Raw genomic sequence first — 19,014 nt, forward strand, 5'->3', positions numbered from 1 at the left:
AATATACTATGTGGCTGGGCACTATACTACGTCGCTGGGCAATATACTACGTGTCTGTGCTGTATACTATGTGGCTCTGTGCTGTATACTACGTGACTGGGCAATATACTATGTGGTTGGGAAATATACTATGTGGCTAGGCAATATACTATGTGGCTGGGTAATATACTACGTGGCTGGGCAATATACTATACTATATACTATACTATGTGACTGGGCAATATACTACGTGACTGGGCAATATACTACGTCGCTGGGCAATATACGTGTCTGTGCTGTATACTACGTGGCTCTGAGCTGTATACTACGTGATTGGGCAATATACTACGTGGCTGGGCAATATACTACGTGGTTGGGCAATATACTACGTGACTGGGCAATATACGTGGTTGGGCAATATACTACGTGGCTGGACAATATACTACGTGGCTGGGCAATATACTATGTGGCTTGGCAATATACTACGTGACTGGGCAATATACTATGTGGGCTGTGCAATATACTACGTGGACATGCATATTCTAGAATACCCGATGCATTAGAATCGGACCACCATCTAGTCTGCTATATAATTGTGTAAGGGGTACTTCCGTCTGTCTGTCCAGGTAATCCCGCATCGCTGATTGGTCGGGGCAGTCAGGCCACGACCAATCAGCGACGGGCACAGTCCGGACGAGAATTAGTCCCTCCATACTCCCCTCCAGTCAGCGCTCACACAGGGTTAATGGTAGTGTTAATGGACTGCGTTATGCCGCGGGTATCGCAGTCCATTAACGCTCCTATTAACCCTGTGTGACCAAATTTTTTACTATTGATGCTGCCTATGCAGCATCAATAGTAAAAGATCTAATGTTAAAAATAATTAAAAAAAATAAAAAATCATTATATACTCACCTTCTGTCGGCCCCCCGGATACAGCCCAGGCCTTTCCCGCTCTTCGCGACGGTCCGGTTCATGCATTGCGGTCTCACGAGATGACGTGCGGTCTCACGAGACCGCAATGCACTCTTGGGAGCGACGGGCACAGTCCAGCCGCGAAATGGCCGCTCCCTATTCCCCTGCACTCAGTGCCCCCTCTATTCTCCCCCCAGTCAGCGCCCGCCACCCACATAGCGTTGTAACAGTCCGTTAAACCGACTGCATTACACCGCGGCATAACGCGATGTAACGCAGTCTGTTAACGCTGCTATTAACCCCATATGACAAACTTTTTACTATTGATGCTGCCTATGCAGCATCAATAGTAAAAAGATATGTTAAAAATAATTAAAAAAATAAAAAATCGTGATATTCTCACCTTTCGTCGCCTCCGCAGCAGCTTTTCCTGCAGCTTGGAATGCTCCGGTCCCACCGCTTCGCTGATTGGTCACTGCCAGCCGACGCGACCAATTAGTGACATTGCCGCGGGATTTAAATCATGTTTCGCTGATTGGTTGCGCCCAGCCGGCGCGACCAATCATCGACATTGCCGCAGGATTTAAGTCACGCTTCGCTGGTCGTGCCAAGCCGGCGCGACCAATCGGCGACATTGGCGCCGGATTTAAATCACGCTTCGCTGATTGGTCGCGGTCAGCCGGCGCGACCAATCAGCGACATTGGCGCGGAAATTAAATCACGGTTCGCTGATTGGTCGCGGACAGCCGGCGCAACCAATCAGCGACATTGGCACGAGATTTACTATTGATGCTGCTTATGCTTATGCAGCATCAATAGTAAAAAGATATGTTAAAAATAATAATAAAAGAAAAATCGTGATATTCTCACCTTCCGTCGCCTCCACAGCAGCTTTTCCAGCAGCTGGCTCCGGTCCCACCGCTTCACTGATTGGTTGCGGCCAGCCGGCGCAACCAATCAGCTAAGCATGATTTAAATCCCACGCCAATGTCGCTGATTGCTCGCGCCGGCTGACCGCGACCAATCAGCGAAGCATGAAAGATCCAATGTTAAAAATAATTAAAAAACAAAAAACCTGCTATTTTCACCTTCCGTCGTCCGCCGATGCGCGCGGCTACTGCCAGCTTCCGTTTCCAGAGATGCATTGCAAAATTACCCTTAGCGGTCTTGCAGAAGCGCACGCATAGTGACAGCTTTGCTGGACAACGGTGGGTGAGTATATAACTATTTTTTATTTTAATTATTTTTTTTAACAGGGATATGGTGCCCACACTGCTATATACTACGTGGGCTGTTATATACTGCGTGGCTGCTATATACTACGTGGCCTGTGTTATATACTGCGTGGGCTGTGCTATATATTACGTGGGCTGTTATATACTGCGTGGCTGCTATATACTACGTGGGCTGTTATATACTATGTGAGCTGTTATATACTGCGTGGCTGCTATATACTATGTGTGGCTGTTATATACTATGTGGCGTGTGTTATATACTGCGTGGGCTGTGCTATATATTACGTGGGCTGTTATATACTGCGGGTTGCTATATACTACGTGGGCTGTTATGTACTACGTGGGCAGTGTTATATACTGCGTGGGCAATGTTATATACCATGTGGCCTGTGTTATATACTGTGTGGGCTGTACTATAAATTCCTTGGGCTATGTTATATATTACGTGGGCTGTGTTACATATTACGTGGGCAGTGTTATATACTGTGTGGGCTGTTATATACTACATGATTCTGCTATATACTACGTGGCTGTGTTATATACTACGTGGCTGTGTTATATACTACGTGGCTGTGCTATATACTACATGGCTGTGCTATATACTACGTGGCTGTTATAGACTGTGTGGGCTGTGTTATATACTACGTGGCTGTGTTATATACTACGTGACTGTGCTATATACTACGTGGCTGTTATAGACTGTGTGGGCTGTTATATACTACGTGGCTGTGCTATATACTACGTGGCTGTTATAGACTGTGTGGGCTGTGTTATATACTACGTGGCTGTTATATACTACGTGACTGTGCTATATACTACGTGGCTGTTATAGACTGTGAGAGCTGTTATATACTACGTGGCTGTGTTATATACTACGTGGCTGTGCTATATATTACGTGGCTGTTATAGACTGTGAGGGCTGTGTTATATACTACGTGGCTGTGTTATATACTACGTGACTGTGCTATATAATACGTGGCTGTTATAGACTGTGTGGGCTGTGTTATATACTACGTGACTGTGCTATATACTACGTGGCTGTTATAGACTGTGTGGGCTGTGTTATATACTACGTGGCTGTTATATACTACGTGACTGTGCTATATACTACGTGGCTGTTATAGACTGTGTGGGCTGTTATATACTACGTGGCTGTGTTATATACTACGTGGCTGTTATAGACTGTGTGGGCTGTGTTATATACTACGTGGCTGTGTTATATACTACGTGACTGTGCTATATAATACGTGGCTGTTATAGACTGTGTGGGCTGTTATATACTACGTGACTGTGCTATATACTACGTGGCTGTTATAGACTGTGTGGGCTGTGTTATATACTACGTGGCTGTTATATACTACGTGACTGTGCTATATACTACGTGGCTGTTATAGACTGTGTGGGCTGTTATATACTACGTGACTGTGCTATATACTACGTGGCTGTTATAGACTGTGTGGGCTGTTATATACTACGTGGCTGTGTTATATACTACGTGACTGTGCTATATACTACGTGGCTGTTATAGACTGTTTGGGCTGTGTTATATACTACGTGGCTGTTATAGACTGTTTGGGCTGTGTTATATACTACGTGGCTGTTATAGACTGTTTGGGCTGTGTTATATACTACGTGGCTGTTATAGACTGCATGTCTGCTATATACTATGTGGCCTGTGCTATATACTATGTGGTTGCTATATACATAAATACGCTAGACTACCCGATGCGTTAGAATCGGGCCACCATCTAGTGTCTCTATAAACGCTGGCGGCTCCTGGAAGAATGTTTGTTTCCTCCCGGTAGCCGGGGTCTCCGGACCACTATTAACCCCATAGCTTCCGCTATTGGCATTTGGGGACATGACAGGTGACCTTTATGCCGTCAATAAGCTGTAATTCCAGCAGCCAGACTTCAGGCCGCCATATCCGTCCCCGGTGCTGCAGTGTGACAGGGCATAGGTCAGCTCCCCAGTAATGGAGCTGTCGGCCGTGTGCAGGACTGTGCTGCCGCCCTGAGAACGAGCGGGAAACAGTGCAGACGGCAGCTCAGCCCCGGGCAGGGGACCGCACCGTGCAGCGCTCTCCCTTCTCCCCCGCCTCTAACAATGAGCGACCACTTCTCACTCGCCGACTGCGATGTCATCGGCTTCGACCTGGACCACACGCTGTGCCGCTACCGGCTGCAGGAATCCAGCAAGGTGAGTGTGAGAAGAGCGGGGAGTGGCGGCTGCAGCAGAGCGCGCTCAGAGTGTGACCCGCGGGTCCGTCAGGGCGCCGTCCGGTACGCGGAGCAGCGTGGGACTAGGAACGAGCACTGTTGTTACCGACGAGCACCCGTTATTTCCCGCAGTCAGCGACGGAAGGGTTAACCAGCAGTTGCCGGGCAGACAGGCCCGCCGCCCGAATAAGTGTACGACAGTGCCTGGGAGCATGCGCAGTGGTGACGTCAGCAGGATCTCTGTTTTCCTTACTGTGGTCTGTGTGCTGTACCGTACATGACCCAGCAGTGAGGGGGCAGCAGTATGTCTAGAGCTGTAGGGGGACATGACCCAGCGGTGAGGGGGCAGCAGTATGACTAGAGCTGTAGGGGGACATGACCCAGCGGTGAGGGGGCAGCAGTATGTCTAGAGCTGTAGGGGGACATGACCCAGCGGTGAGGGGGCAGCAGTATGACTAGAGCTGTAGGGGGACATGACCCAGCGGTGAGGGGGCAGCAGTATGACTAGAGCTGTAGGGGCACATGACCCAGCGGTGAGGGGGCAGCAGTATGTCTAGAGCTGTAGGGGGACATGACCCAGCGGTGAGGGGGCAGCAGTATGTCTAGAGCTGTAGGGGCACATGACCCAGCGGTGAGGGGGCAGCAGTATGTCTAGAGCTGTAGGGGGACATGACCCAGCGGTGAGGGGGCAGCAGTATGACTAGAGCTGTAGGGGGACATGACCCAGCGGTGAGGGGGCAGCAGTATGTCTAGAGCTGTAGGGGGACATGACCCAGCGGTGAGGGGGCAGCAGTATGACTAGAGCTGTAGGGGCACATGACCCAGCGGTGAGGGGGCAGCAGTATGTCTAGAGCTGTAGGGGGACATGACCCAGCGGTGAGGGGGCAGCAGTATGACTAGAGCTGTAGGGGGACATGACCCAGCGGTGAGGGGGCAGCAGTATGTCTAGAGCTGTAGGGGGACATGACCCAGCGGTGAGGGGGCAGCAGTATGACTAGAGCTGTAGGGGCACATGACCCAGCGGTGAGGGGGCAGCAGTATGTCTAGAGCTGTAGGGGGACATGACCCAGCGGTGAGGGGGCAGCAGTATGACTAGAGCTGTAGGGGGACATGACCCAGCGGTGAGGGGGCAGCAGTATGTCTAGAGCTGTAGGGGGACATGACCCAGCGGTGAGGGGGCAGCAGTATGACTAGAGCTGTAGGGGGACATGACCCAGCGGTGAGGGGGCAGCAGTATGTCTAGAGCTGTAGGGGGACATGACCCAGCGGTGAGGGGGCAGCAGTATGACTAGAGCTGTAGGGGCACATGACCCAGCGGTGAGGGGGCAGCAGTATGTCTAGAGCTGTACCGGACATGACCCAGCGGTGAGGGGGCAGCAGTATGACTAGAGCTGTAGGGGGACATGACCCAGCGGTGAGGGGGCAGCAGTATGTCTAGAGCTGTAGGGGGACATGACCCAGCGGTGAGGGGGCAGCAGTATGACTAGAGCTGTAGGGGGACATGACCCAGCGGTGAGGGGGCAGCAGTATGTCTAGAGCTGTAGGGGGACATGACCCAGCGGTGAGGGGGCAGCAGTATGACTAGAGCTGTAGGGGCACATGACCCAGCGGTGAGGGGGCAGCAGTATGTCTAGAGCTGTACCGGACATGACCCAGCGGTGAGGGGGCAGCAGTATGACTAGAGCTGTAGGGGGACATGACCCAGCGGTGAGGGGGCAGCAGTATGTCTAGAGCTGTAGGGGGACATGACCCAGCGGTGAGGGGGCAGCAGTATGACTAGAGCTGTAGGGGCACATGACCCAGCGGTGAGGGGGCAGCAGTATGTCTAGAGCTGTACCGGACATGACCCAGCGGTGAGGGGGCAGCAGTATGTCTAGAGCTGTAGGGGGACATGACCCAGCGGTGAGGGGGCAGCAGTATGACTAGAGCTGTACCGGACATGACCCAGCGGTGAGGGGGCAGCAGTATGTCTAGAGCTGTAGGGGGACATGACCCAGCGGTGAGGGGGCAGCAGTATGTCTAGAGCTGTAGGGGCACATGACCCAGCGATGTGGGGGCAGCAGTATGTATAGAGCTGTAGGGGCACATGACCCAGCGGTGAGGGGGCAGCAGTATGTCTAGAGCTGTAGGGGCACATGACCCAGCGGTGAGGGGGCAGCAGTATGTCTAGAGCTGTAGGGGCACATGACCCAGCGGTGAGGGGGCAGCAGTATGTCTAGAGCTGTAGGGGCACATGACCCAGCGGTGAGGGGGCAGCAGTATGACTAGAGCTGTACCGGACATGACCCAGCGGTGAGGGGCCAGCAGTATGTCTAGAGCTGTACCGTACATGACCCTGCGGTGAGGGGGCAGCAGTATGTCTAGAGCTGTACCGGACATGACCCAGCGGTGAGGGGCCAGCAGTATACCTAGAGCTGTAGGGGCACATGACCCAGCAGTGAGGGGACAGCAGTATGTCTGGAGCTGTAGGGGCACATGACCCAGCGGTGAGGGGGCAACAGTATGACTAGAGCTGTAGGGGCACATGACCCAGCGGTGAGGGGGCAGCAGTATGACTAGAGCTGTAGGGGGACATGACCCAGTGGTGAGGGGGCAGCAGTATACCTAGAGCTGTAGGGGCACATGACCCAGCGGTGAGGGGGCAGCAGTATGTATAGAGCTGTAGGGGCACATGACCCAGCAGTGAGGGGGCAGCAGTATGACTAGAGCTGTACCGGACATGACCCAGCGGTGAGGGGCCAGCAGTATACCTAGAGCTGTAGGGGCACATGACCCAGCAGTGAGGGGACAGCAGTATGTCTGGAGCTGTAGGGGCACATGACCCAGCGGTGAGGGGGCAGCAGTATGACTAGAGCTGTAGGGGCACATGACCCAGCGGTGAGGGGGCAGCAGTATGACTAGAGCTGTAGGGGGACATGACCCAGTGGTGAGGGGGCAGCAGTATACCTAGAGCTGTAGGGGCACATGACCCAGCGGTGAGGGGACAGCAGTATGTATAGAGCTGTAGGGGCACATGACCCAGCAGTGAGGGGGCAGCAGTATGACTAGAGCTGTACCGGACATGACCCAGCGGTGAGGGGCCAGCAGTATACCTAGAGCTGTAGGGGCACATGACCCAGCAGTGAGGGGACAGCAGTATGTCTGGAGCTGTAGGGGCACATGACCCAGCGGTGAGGGGGCAGCAGTATGACTAGAGCTGTAGGGGCACATGACCCAGCGGTGAGGGGGCAGCAGTATGACTAGAGCTGTAGGGGGACATGACCCAGTGGTGAGGGGGCAGCAGTATACCTAGAGCTGTAGGGGCACATGACCCAGCGGTGAGGGGACAGCAGTATGTCTAGAGCTGTAGGGGCACATGACCCAGCGGTGAGGGGGCAGCAGTATACCTAGAGCTGTAGGGGCACATGACCCAGCGGTGAGGGGACAGCAGTATGTCTAGAGCTGTAGGGGCACATGACCCAGCAGTGAGGGAGCAGCAGTATACCTAGAGCTGTAGGGGCACATGACCCAGCAGTGAGGGGATAGCAGTATGTCTAGAGCTGTAGGGGCACATGACCCAGCGGTGAGGGGGCAGCAGTATGACTAGAGCTGTAGGGGCACATGACCCAGCGGTGTGGGGGCAGCAGTATGACTAGAGCTGTAGGGGGACATGACCCAGCGGTGAGGGGGCAGCAGTATGTCTAGAGCTGTAGGGGTACATGACCCAGCAGTGAGGGGGCAGCAGTATGTCTAGAGCTGTAGGGGCACATGACCCAGCGGTGAGGGGGCAGCAGTATGACTAGAGCTGTAGGGGGACATGACCCAGCGGTGAGGGGGCAGCAGTATGTCTAGAGCTGTAGGGGCACATGACCCAGCGGTGAGGGGGCAGCAGTATGACTAGAGCTGTACCGGACATGACCCAGCAGTGAGGGGGCAGCAGTATGTCTAGAGCTGTAGGGGCACATGACCCAGCGGTGAGGGGGCAGCAGTATGTCTAGAGCTGTAGGGGCACATGACCCAGCGGTGAGGGGGCAGCAGTATGACTAGAGCTGTACCGGACATGACCCAGCGGTGAGGGGCCAGCAGTATGACTAGAGCTGTACCGGACATGACCCAGCGGTGAGGGGCCAGCAGTATACCTAGAGCTGTAGGGGCACATGACCCAGCGGTGAGGGGGCAGCAGTATGTCTAGAGCTGTAAGGGGACATGACCCTGCGGTGAGGGGACAGCAGTATGTCTAGAGCTGTAGGGGCACATGACCCAGCAATGAGGGGACAGCAGTATGTCTAGAGCTGTAGGGGCACATGACCCAGCGGTGAGGGGGCAGCAGTATGACTAGAGCTGTAGGGGGACATGACCCAGCGGTGAGGGGGCAGCAGTATACCTAGAGCTGTAGGGGCACATAACCCAGCAGTGAGGGGGCAGCAGCATGTCTAGAGCTGTAGGGGCACATGACCCATCAGTGAGGGGGCCGCAGTATATCTCGAGCTGTAGGGGCACATGACCCTACAGTGAAGGGACCAGCAGTATGTCTAGAGATGTAGGGGCACATGACCCAGTGGTGAGGGGGCAGCAGTATGTCTAGAGCTGTAGGGGCACATAACCCAGCAGTGAGGGGGCAGCAGTATGTCTAGAGCTTTAGGGGGACATGACCCTACACTCAGGGGACCAGCAGTATGTCTAGAGCTGTAGGGGCACATGACCCAGCAGTGAGGGGGCAGCAGTATGTCTAGAGCTGTAGGGGACATGACCCAGCGGTGAGGGGGCAGCAGCATGTCTAGAGCTGTAGGGGCACATGACCCTACAGTGAGGGGGCAGCAGCATGTCTAGAGATGTAGAGGCACATGACCCTACAGTGAAGGGACAGCGGTATGTCTAGAGCTGTAGAGGCACATGACCCTACAGTGAGGGGACAGCGGTATGTCTAGAGCTGTAGAGGCACATGACCCTACAGTGAGGGGACAGCGGTATGTCTAGAGCTGTAGAGGCACATGACCCTACAGTGAAGGGACAGCGGTATGTCTAGAGCTGTAGAGGCACATGCCCCTACAGTGAGGGACCAGCAGTATGTCTAGATGTCTAGAGCTGTAAGGGCACATGACCCTACACTGAGGGAACAGCAGTATGTCTAGAGCTGTAGGGGCACATGATCCTTGTATTTATTGACCGCTAGTATCCTTGCCTTTTGGCATCCATTGTCTGTTATGCCTCAGTATTCTGGTGTGACACAATTTGCAATTTGTTATTAAGGCAAAATAATATTGAGAAAATCGGCGAAATATGGTAAATATATGAAAGTTGTCTTGGTAAATAAGTGAATAGCCTGGGTATAATAGTACACGTAATCAAGTATTGGAGCAGCATATACAGTTAGGGCCAGAAATATTTGGACAGTGACACAATTTTCGTGAGTTGGGCTCTGCATGCCACCACATTGGATTTAAAATGAAACCTCTACAACAGAATTCAAGTGCAGATTGTAACGTTTAATTTGAAGGGTTGAACAAAAATATCTGATAGAAAATGTAGGAATTGTACACATTTCTTTACAAACACTCCACATTTTAGGAGGTCAAAAGTAATTGGACAAATAAACATAACCCAAACAAAATATTTTTATTTTCAATATTTTGTTGCAAATCCTTTGGAGGCAATCACTGCCTTAAGTCTGGAACCCATGGACATCACCAAACGCTGGGTTTCCTCCTTCTTAATGCTTTGCCAGGCCTTTACAGCTGCAGCCTTCAGGTCTTGCTTGTTTGTGGGTCTTTCCGTCTTAAGTCTGGATTTGAGCAAGTGAAATGCATGCTCAATTGGGTTTAGATCTGGAGATTGACTTGGCCATTGCAGAATGTTCCACTTTTTGGCACTCATGAACCCCTGGGTAGCTTTGGATGTATGCTTGGGGTCATTGTCCATCTGTACTATGAAGCGCCGTCCAATCAACTTTGCAGCATTTGGCTGAATCTGGGCTGAAAGTATATCCCGGTACACTTCAGAATTCATCCGGCTACTCTTGTCTGCTCTTATGTCATCAATAAACACAAGTGACCCAGTGCCATTGAAAGCCATGCATGCCCATGCCATCACGTTGCCTCCACCATGTTTTACAGAGGATGTGGTGTGCCTTGGATCATGTGCCGTTCCCTTTCTTCTCCAAACTTTTTTCTTCCCATCATTCTGGTACAGGTTGATCTTTGTCTCATCTGTCCATAGAATACTTTTCCAGAACTGAGCTGGCTTCTTGAGGTGTTTTTCTGCAAATTTAACTCTGGCCTGTCTATTTTTGGTATTGATGAATGGTTTGCATCTAGATGTGAACCCTTTGTATTTACTGTCATGGAGTCTTCTCTTTACTGTTGACTTAGAGACAGATACACCTACTTCACTGAGAGTGTTCTGGACTTCAGTTGATGTTGTGAACGGGTTCTTCTTCACCAAATTAAGTATGCGGCGATCATCCACCACTGTTGTCATCCGTGGACGCCCAGGCCTTTTTGAGTTCCCAAGCTCACCAGTCAATTCCTTTTTTCTCAGAATGTACCCAACTGTTGATTTTGCTACTCCAAGCATGTCTGCTATCTCTCTGATGGATTTTTTCTTTTTTTTCAGCCTCAGGATGTTCTGCTTCACTTCAATTGAGAGTTCCTTTGACCGCATGTTGTCTGCTCACAGCAACAGCTTCCAAATGCAAAACCACACACCTGGAATCCACCCCTGACCTTTTTACTACTTCATTGATTACAGGTTAACGAGGGAGACGCCTTCAGAGTTAATTGCAGCCCTTAGAGTCCATTGTCCAATTACTTTTGGTCCCTTGAAAAAGAGGACGCTATGCATTACAGAGCTATGATTCCTAAACCCTTTCTCCGATTTGGATGTGGAAACTATCATATTGCAGCTGGGAGTGTGCACTTTCAGCCCATATTATATATATAATTGTATTTCTGAACATGTTTTTGTAAACAGCTAAAATAACAAAACTTGTGTCACTGTCCAAATATTTCTGGCCCTAACTGTACCTGATACCACCAAAAGAACTGAAGCTGAGTATACTATTCAAAAAGTATATGTTTTATTGAATAAACAAAACAATATGGACTCGACAGAGTAACACGATGGATGGACCACATGATACATTTACATAGTTAAACCTAATATCAGTAGGGAAAAATCATTAACAATCTATAAGGCCCCATCACACATTTTGTTGTGTCCATATGCTGTCCGTTTTTTTAAGCACTGCAAATACACACGCTCACCCATTGTTTTCTAGCAGATGTCAGGTTTTCTCACGGACCGTGTGAGAAACCCGCAGACATGTCAGGTTTTTTTACTTGCACCAGGGACATTTTGTGTGACATGTATCTACCGACGCTTGTGAAAGGGCCGTACAGTTTGCACTGTTCCCAGGAGCCGGGTGTTGAACATTGCTGTCATAATTGTCGCCCAGGCTCCCTGAGCTCAGCGTGACCAGGCGACAATGATGGGAGTTGTATTCAGCACCCTCTGTGAACATCATGTCATGTGTAAAATAAATAATTTTAAAAAATGTTGTGGGCTTCCCTGTAATTTTGATAAACAGCAGAGGGAAAGCCTATGGATGGGGGCTGCTGTTACTAATCTGGGAAAGAGGACAATATCCCAAAAGGTTCCCAAGCTATTAATAACAGCTCACATCTGATGGATTATCATTTACTGGGTATTTTATGGGGGACCCAAGAAAAAAATGACGCAGTTTCCCCCTATAAATTCTATCCAGCAAAGGCAAAACATAGCAAAAAGGAGAAGGGAGGAGGAAACTTCGCTCACCAATATATACCTGAGACCGTCCATGCCTTTAGATCAGTGGCTGACTACCACATGTGTAGAAATAGAAGAATTCTGGCACAGGAATCGTTTTTCAGTAAAAATTATTTAAACATCTTCAGCGATAAAAAAAACATCATGGGGACTCCCCCCATAGGACTAACGCATTTTGGACCCAGTAAAAACAGTCCTTCCTCAAAGGCAAAACAGACAGCCCTGGGTTCTTATTAATAGCCTGGGAAAGGGCCGCAGATATTGCTCCTACTCCAAGGCTACCAACGTCAGCCCTCAGCAGCCCCCAGAAATGGTGCATTCACAAGATGCGCCAAATCTGGCGCCTAGTCTCGCTCTTCCCACTTGCCCTGGTGCAGTGGCAAGTGGGGTAATAGAGTTGGGGCTGATGTCAGCTTTTTATTGTGAACTGACATCAATCTCACTGGTTAGCAATGGAGAGGCATCTACAAGACGCCACCATTACGAATCCCATAGTAACCGTATATACTTGAGTATAAGTCGAGAATTTCAGCCCATTTTTTTAGGCTGAATTTTCCCCTCTCGGCTTATACTCGAGTCATTCCCAGGGGTCGGCAGGGAAGGGGGAGCGGCAGCTGTCTAATCATACTCACCTGCTCCTAGCGAGGTCCCTGCAGGTCCCTGGTTCTCCGGGCGCTGACAGCTTCTTCCTGTATTGAGCGGTCACATGGTACCACTCATTACAGTAATGAATATGGTCACGACTCCACTCCCATAGGGGTGGAGCCGCATATTCATTACTGTATCTCTATGGAGCATCTTATGGGGCCATGTGCAGCGTTATATGGGGCAAATATTTCTATGGAGCATCTTATGGGGCAATGTGCAGCATTATATGGGGCAAATATCTATATGGAGCATCTTATGGGGCCATAATCAGCATTTGTGCAGCATTATATGGGGCAAATGTGTCTATGGAGCATCTTATGGGCCCATGATCAGCATTTGTGCAGCATTATATGGGGCAAATATCTCTATGGAGCATCTTATGGGGCCATAATCAGCATTTGTGCAGCATTATATGGGGCAAATGTCTGTATGGAGCATCTTATGGGGCCATAATCAGCATTTGTGCAGCATTGTATGGGGCAAATATCTCTATGGAGCATCTTATGGGGCCATAATCAGCATTTGTGCAGCATTATATGGGGCCTTAATCAGCATTTGTGCATCATTATATGGGGCAAATCTCTTTATGGAACATCTTATGGGGCCATAATCAGCATTTGTGCAGCATTATATGGGGAAAATATCTCTATGGAGCATCTTATGGGGCCATAATCAGCATTTGTGCAGCATTGTATGGGGCAAATGTCTGTATGGAGCATATTATGGGGCCATAATCCGCATTTGTGCAGCATTATATGGGGAAAATATCTCTAAGGAGCATCTTATGGGGCCATAATCAGCATTTGTGCAGAATTATATGGGGCAAATGTGTCTATGGAGCATCTTATGGGTCCATAATCAACATTTGTGCAGCATTATATGGGGCATGTTTTAATATGGAGCATCTTATGGGGCCCATCATAAACTGTATGGAGCATTATATGGGGCGTATTTTGTATGGAGCATCTTATGGGGCCATTATTAACCTTTATGCTGGATTATATGAGGCATATTTTAATATGGAGCATCTTATGGGGCCATCATGAACTGTATGGAGCATTATGTTGGGTTCCTGATTCAATATGGATATTCAAAAGCACTTAACCTACTGATGTCTCAATTAATTTTACTTTTATTGGTATCTATTTTTATTTTTAACATTTACCACTAGGTGCTGCATTTTCCATTCTAGGCTTATACTCGAGTCGTTAAGTTTTCCCAGTTTTTTGTGGCAAAATTAGGGGTCTCGGCTTATACTCGGGTCGGCTTATACTCGAGTATATACGGTATATTGTAAAAAAAAAAAAAACACAGCAAGAATAAAGTCCTTTCATTGAAATAAACACACCCACCCTCATTTTCCCATTTATTACTGTAAAAAAAAAAAAAAAAAAACAGGTTCCTGTCCGACGATAATCCATTTGTCCAACGCTGTTTGTCTCTGCTTCATCTTGCTGAACAGTGGCATGAGGTAACCGTTCAGCCTGAAATCCAGGAGACATTGAGCTGAGCTTTGGAGAGCAGCTCCAGTGACGTGCGGTGACTAATTGAGGTTACCACAGGTCACTGAAGCTGCAGTTCCCAAGGACCACATATCGTACTAGGCGTTACAGTACATATGTAAGTTACTATTTTTGTCATTTTCTAATAATTTGTATCCTACGATCTGTGGTGACATGTCAGAATGTTGGTAGTCATATAGCTCAGGGGTGTCAAACTGCATTCCTCGAGGGCCGCAAACCATGCGTGTTTTCAAGATTTCCTTAGCATTTCACAAGGTGCTGCAATCATTATGTGTGTAGGTGATTAAATTATCACCTGTGCGGTACAAGGAAATCCTGAAAACATGACCTGGTTGCAGCCCTCGAGGAATGCAGTTTGACACCCCTGATATAGCTGATAAATGAATGTGCAACCTGTAATTAGAAAGTATGGCGTGGAATAAGTGACCATGACCAATCCAAATGCGCCACCCAAAAAGACCATGCACATAGTTAGTTCTAGTAATATTTGGACAGTGACCGAATCTTCATGCTTTGGGCTCTGCATGCCGCTATTTTTATTTAAAGTGAAGCTACTGAGATGGAATTAAAGTGTAGATTTTTAGGTTTAATTAAAACGGTTGAGTTAAAATATTGTGTGAAATGATTGGGAATTGCATCCATTTTTCTACAAAGCCTCCTGACTTACATGTTCAGCCTTTTTGCATATATTGACATTCTGTTTTTACTCCCCTCATTTTATTTCCTCCTCCCTTCGGTAACAGTGATCATGCAACTCTTACTTGTATGTCACTCAGTGTCACGCAACCAGACTATCACATTACTGAACTACGCCACTGTGATTTCATCTACATTCCGGTCACATGACTTTGACTGTATATGTAAGGGTTAATCACAGTTTATTGCATTGTTGGAGATCTGTGATGTAATATATGATCTGGCCAGTAGAGGGCAGTGTCAAGAGGCCAAAGTTAGTGCTCAGGAGGTTTTGGTGGTTGGTGGGTGGTTGGGACAAGTCAAAGGAGAGTTTGTGTGAAAGTGAAGCTGTGGATTCTTGGAGAAAGTCTGGATAGGGTAGTGCGACTCTGGATCTGTTGGTGACTGTGATGCGTTTTTCTGCTTGACATTAGCCGATTCAGTGAGGACAACCTAGTACACAGTATCTTGGGTTAGACCACGTGAGGCCTTTCGCTAAGGACTTAGAGAAGCCCTGCTTTAGAGAGATCAGCATTACATAAGAGCTTTAATACGGCGTTTCTATAGCTAAGGACTTGGGGAATCCCTGCTGTCACGGGTTTACCGCGACAGAGAGGAGCCAGAAGAGCACATCATCTCATTTCTTTTAATTATGCACTGATTAGAAGCACTTCACCTTCATATTAAATGGTGTAAACTTCTTTTGGCAGTGCAGGAGTTAATCTGCTGAGTTGAGAGCTCCTGGAGAGTTTAGGCTCTCAGCTGTGCACTGTTAGCCATTCCCATCTTTTATATAAACTGGGTCCTGGCTAGCACTGATTGTCAGAGTTGGTTTTTGCCTCATAGTCAATCGTAATGTTATAGAAAAGGGTGCTGCAAGATGCATTGTAGGGTAAATGTTGAGAAGAGAAGCAAAGACAATAGCATACACAATGCGCACACCTAAATATCAAAAAACGTAAAGATTTTATTAAGTGACGAAAAGTACAGTAATAAATATGGAGTTTGCACAGCTATAGGCAAGACTAAATCTGTGATAGGCAATACATAGCAAAAACAAAGCTCCATCAAAGGGGCATATATGAAATATTAGAATAGCAGCATGTAAGTAACCAAGATTGGGCGTCCCCCAGGTTGGTAAAGAAAGACACAGGCAAATATAAGTAACAAGTAACAAAATATAAGTGCTGCTGTTGTCATGTGTCATATATTCCCCTTTGATGGAGCTTTGTTTTTGCTGTGTATTGCCTATGTCAGATTTAGTCTTGCCTATAGCTGTGCAAACTATATTTATTACTGTACAACCAACTTGGATTTTGCTTGTATTACCAGCTACGTGGACTATTTCGGTAGAAGACATTGTGGCTTTATTAGAGAGAGGCTCGGCTGATAGTTTTCAGATGCGCTTCTTTAATCAGTTTCAGCAAGAAGACAAAAGCATGCCCCAGTATATACCGTAAATGCTTTATAGAGAATCTTACAGACCTGCCAAAAAAATGCATGGCTGGAGCCTCTATTTTTACCAATCCTAACACCATCCGGAAAGAACAGTTTGTTCAGGGACTGATGGATTTATTGCTGAAACGGACATTGTGGGATCAGATACAGGTGAATGAGACACTTCAGTTTGCCCAGCTTGCCGCAGAAGCTTTGGCTCATGAAGGTGAGGGCTGCAATCCAGGATCCAGGAAATGAAGCCGCAAGTGGATCTGCTAAGAATGTCATGCCCTATTGTTCTGTCAAGTGGGGTGGGGGAAGCCAGTATATTTGACATATGACCCGTCGACCCAACAGATGGGGTGTGAAGAACTAAGACATCCGACAAACGTCCCTTCTTATAGGTCTCAAGACGAAACCCGGGACCAGACATCTCCAGCGCCGCCTGACCCACCCCCAAGGACAACCTAGTCCAAACCAGGACCAAACTCGAGAACACCTGAACAATCTATCCCAGGGCCCAATATGCTGCAAATGCTGAGAAAGAGGGCATGTTTCCCTAACCTGCCTCAGCTCATACAACGGATGGTAGAGTGCGAGCCAGGACATTTAAACGAGGATCACCTCCAGTGTTAGGACGCACTGGAGGAAATGCCCCATGTAGGCAAGACCTGAAATGCCCTAAGAACATTGTGTCCCGAAGTTTATTGATAGACGTACTGATTGAAGAGAAGACCGTGCGCAGCCTAGTAATCTCCACACTGCCACTGGAGTACTTTTGAGACCCATTTTGCTCACTTAATCAAAACCGAACATGGAAAATGATTAAGCTGATGGCCGTTAACCAGATGAAACTTACAGTCCACGGGATAGTATGGATCCAAGTGAAGAATGGAGGCCTGGATGTGTGTCAAACAGGGGCTGTGCTGATGGATGGGGATTCATGGTCAGGGACTTTGATTATATTAATAATGAATATCCTTTCCACAAAGATGGCCCGGAATACCCGCAGAGAGTCATCAAACATGGACCTACACAGAAGGCGCTCCAGAGACTGAGCTGGGTATGTGTGATGATTCGCTACAGTGTTCCCAAAGGTGAAATAGTGGGAATTGCAAAAGTCTTTTTCAAGGCACCCAAATATTATCTTGCCTCGTCAGGAGCAGATCGTACAGATGGATGTGTGAAGCCACCAAAGACTCAAAAGAATAGAGGTGGTTATTGATCCCCCGAAGCCAACAGGAACTGAACAAGGCCTGATGATTGCATGTACTATGTTGACAGTGGTGGATGGACAACTGGCAATGTACTGTACATGATTCTCCTGTCGTGCTTCGTGCAGGCGAAAAAGGTGCATACTGTATTTGTACTTTTATGGAGGAGAGACAGTCTCCGCAGTCCATTTGGCCCTAATTGCTGAGGAACTGGAACCATGGGCTGTGACTGTGTCCGAAGCTCCGAGGACAGAGCCGACTCCTGAATAGAATGTCCAGAAGATCCTCTAAATAATATGATTGGAGACTAGTCAGTTGTCCTGAAAATCAGGTGATATACCTTTTATGAGAGTTTCAAGCTGCTTTCTCCAGAACTGAAAGTGATTTTGGATGTACAACCTGCAATGAACATGAGATTCTGACTGGAGACACATCTCTGATCCATGAGCGATATCGACAAATTCCCTCTAACCTGTACAAGGAACTAAAAGCTATGCTATCACAGATGCTGATTAGTGTAGTAGTGCAGAAGTGTCAGAGTCCATGGGCCACGTTGATAGTGCTTGACCAAAAGAAGGACAGAAGCTTGACATTCTGTGGTGACTATCGCAAGTTGAATAGTGTCACCATACAAGACGCTTACCCTTTGCCTATAGTTGAAGTGTCCCTGACGGTGCTTTGGCAGGGCAAGTATTTCTCCACCTTAGGTCTGGCAAGTGGCTACTAGCAGTTTCCAGTGGCTGAAAGAGTAAAGCCCAAGACATCTTTTATTTTACTAATGGGCCTGTACAAGTTCAATAGAATGCTTTTCTAACTCACCAATGCATCTGAAACGTTTCAGCGGTTATTGGAGCCATGCTTGGGAGAGCTGAATTTTTAATCCATCTTGATCTGTCTGGACAATGTCATCGTTCATGCACTTATTTTCAAGCAACTTCTAGGAAGACTAAGACAATTGCTGACCCGTCTACAGGCTGATGGTCTGAATTTGAAGCTCAGAAAATGTCATTTGTTTCAGGCAGAAATCAAATATCTAGGGCACGTGGTGTTTTTGGATGGAGTCAGCCTGGCTGGAAGCAAAGTGGAAAATATAAGGAACTGGCCTCCGCCACAGACTCTTCGAGAGCTGCAAGCCTTCTCGGGAGTAACAGGATATTATCGACATTTCATCTTGCGCTTCGATAAGATAGCTGAGCTTCTTCACAAGTTACTGAAGAGGGCCGCAAAAGGCCTAAAGAATCTGCCTATTGCCTGGGGACTCTCACATCCACAAGCCCTGGATCAGCTGAAAGAAGCCTTGACCAATGTCCTCGTGTTTACATACACGCAATATGATTGCCCATTCATACTATATTTGGATGAAGGTCTTCATTGATTGGGAGCGGTA

At 48.3% G+C, this 19,014-nt stretch overlaps 1 protein-coding gene across 1 annotated transcript in view; it reads left to right on the forward strand.

The window, feature by feature from the left end:
• Nucleotides 1–4,088: 4,088 nt before the first annotated feature.
• Nucleotides 4,089–19,014, forward strand: part of NT5DC1 (5'-nucleotidase domain containing 1) — a 394,037-nt gene continuing 379,111 nt past the window's right edge. The window contains exon 1 of the mRNA XM_069726170.1: nt 4,089–4,328. Coding sequence (XP_069582271.1) covers nt 4,236–4,328 — 93 coding nt within the window. The 5' untranslated portion in view covers nt 4,089–4,235. The remainder of the gene's footprint in view (nt 4,329–19,014) is intronic.

Source organism: Ranitomeya imitator, chromosome 5, assembly GCF_032444005.1.
Source record: "Ranitomeya imitator isolate aRanImi1 chromosome 5, aRanImi1.pri, whole genome shotgun sequence".
Classification (NCBI taxonomy): domain Eukaryota; kingdom Metazoa; phylum Chordata; class Amphibia; order Anura; family Dendrobatidae; genus Ranitomeya; species Ranitomeya imitator.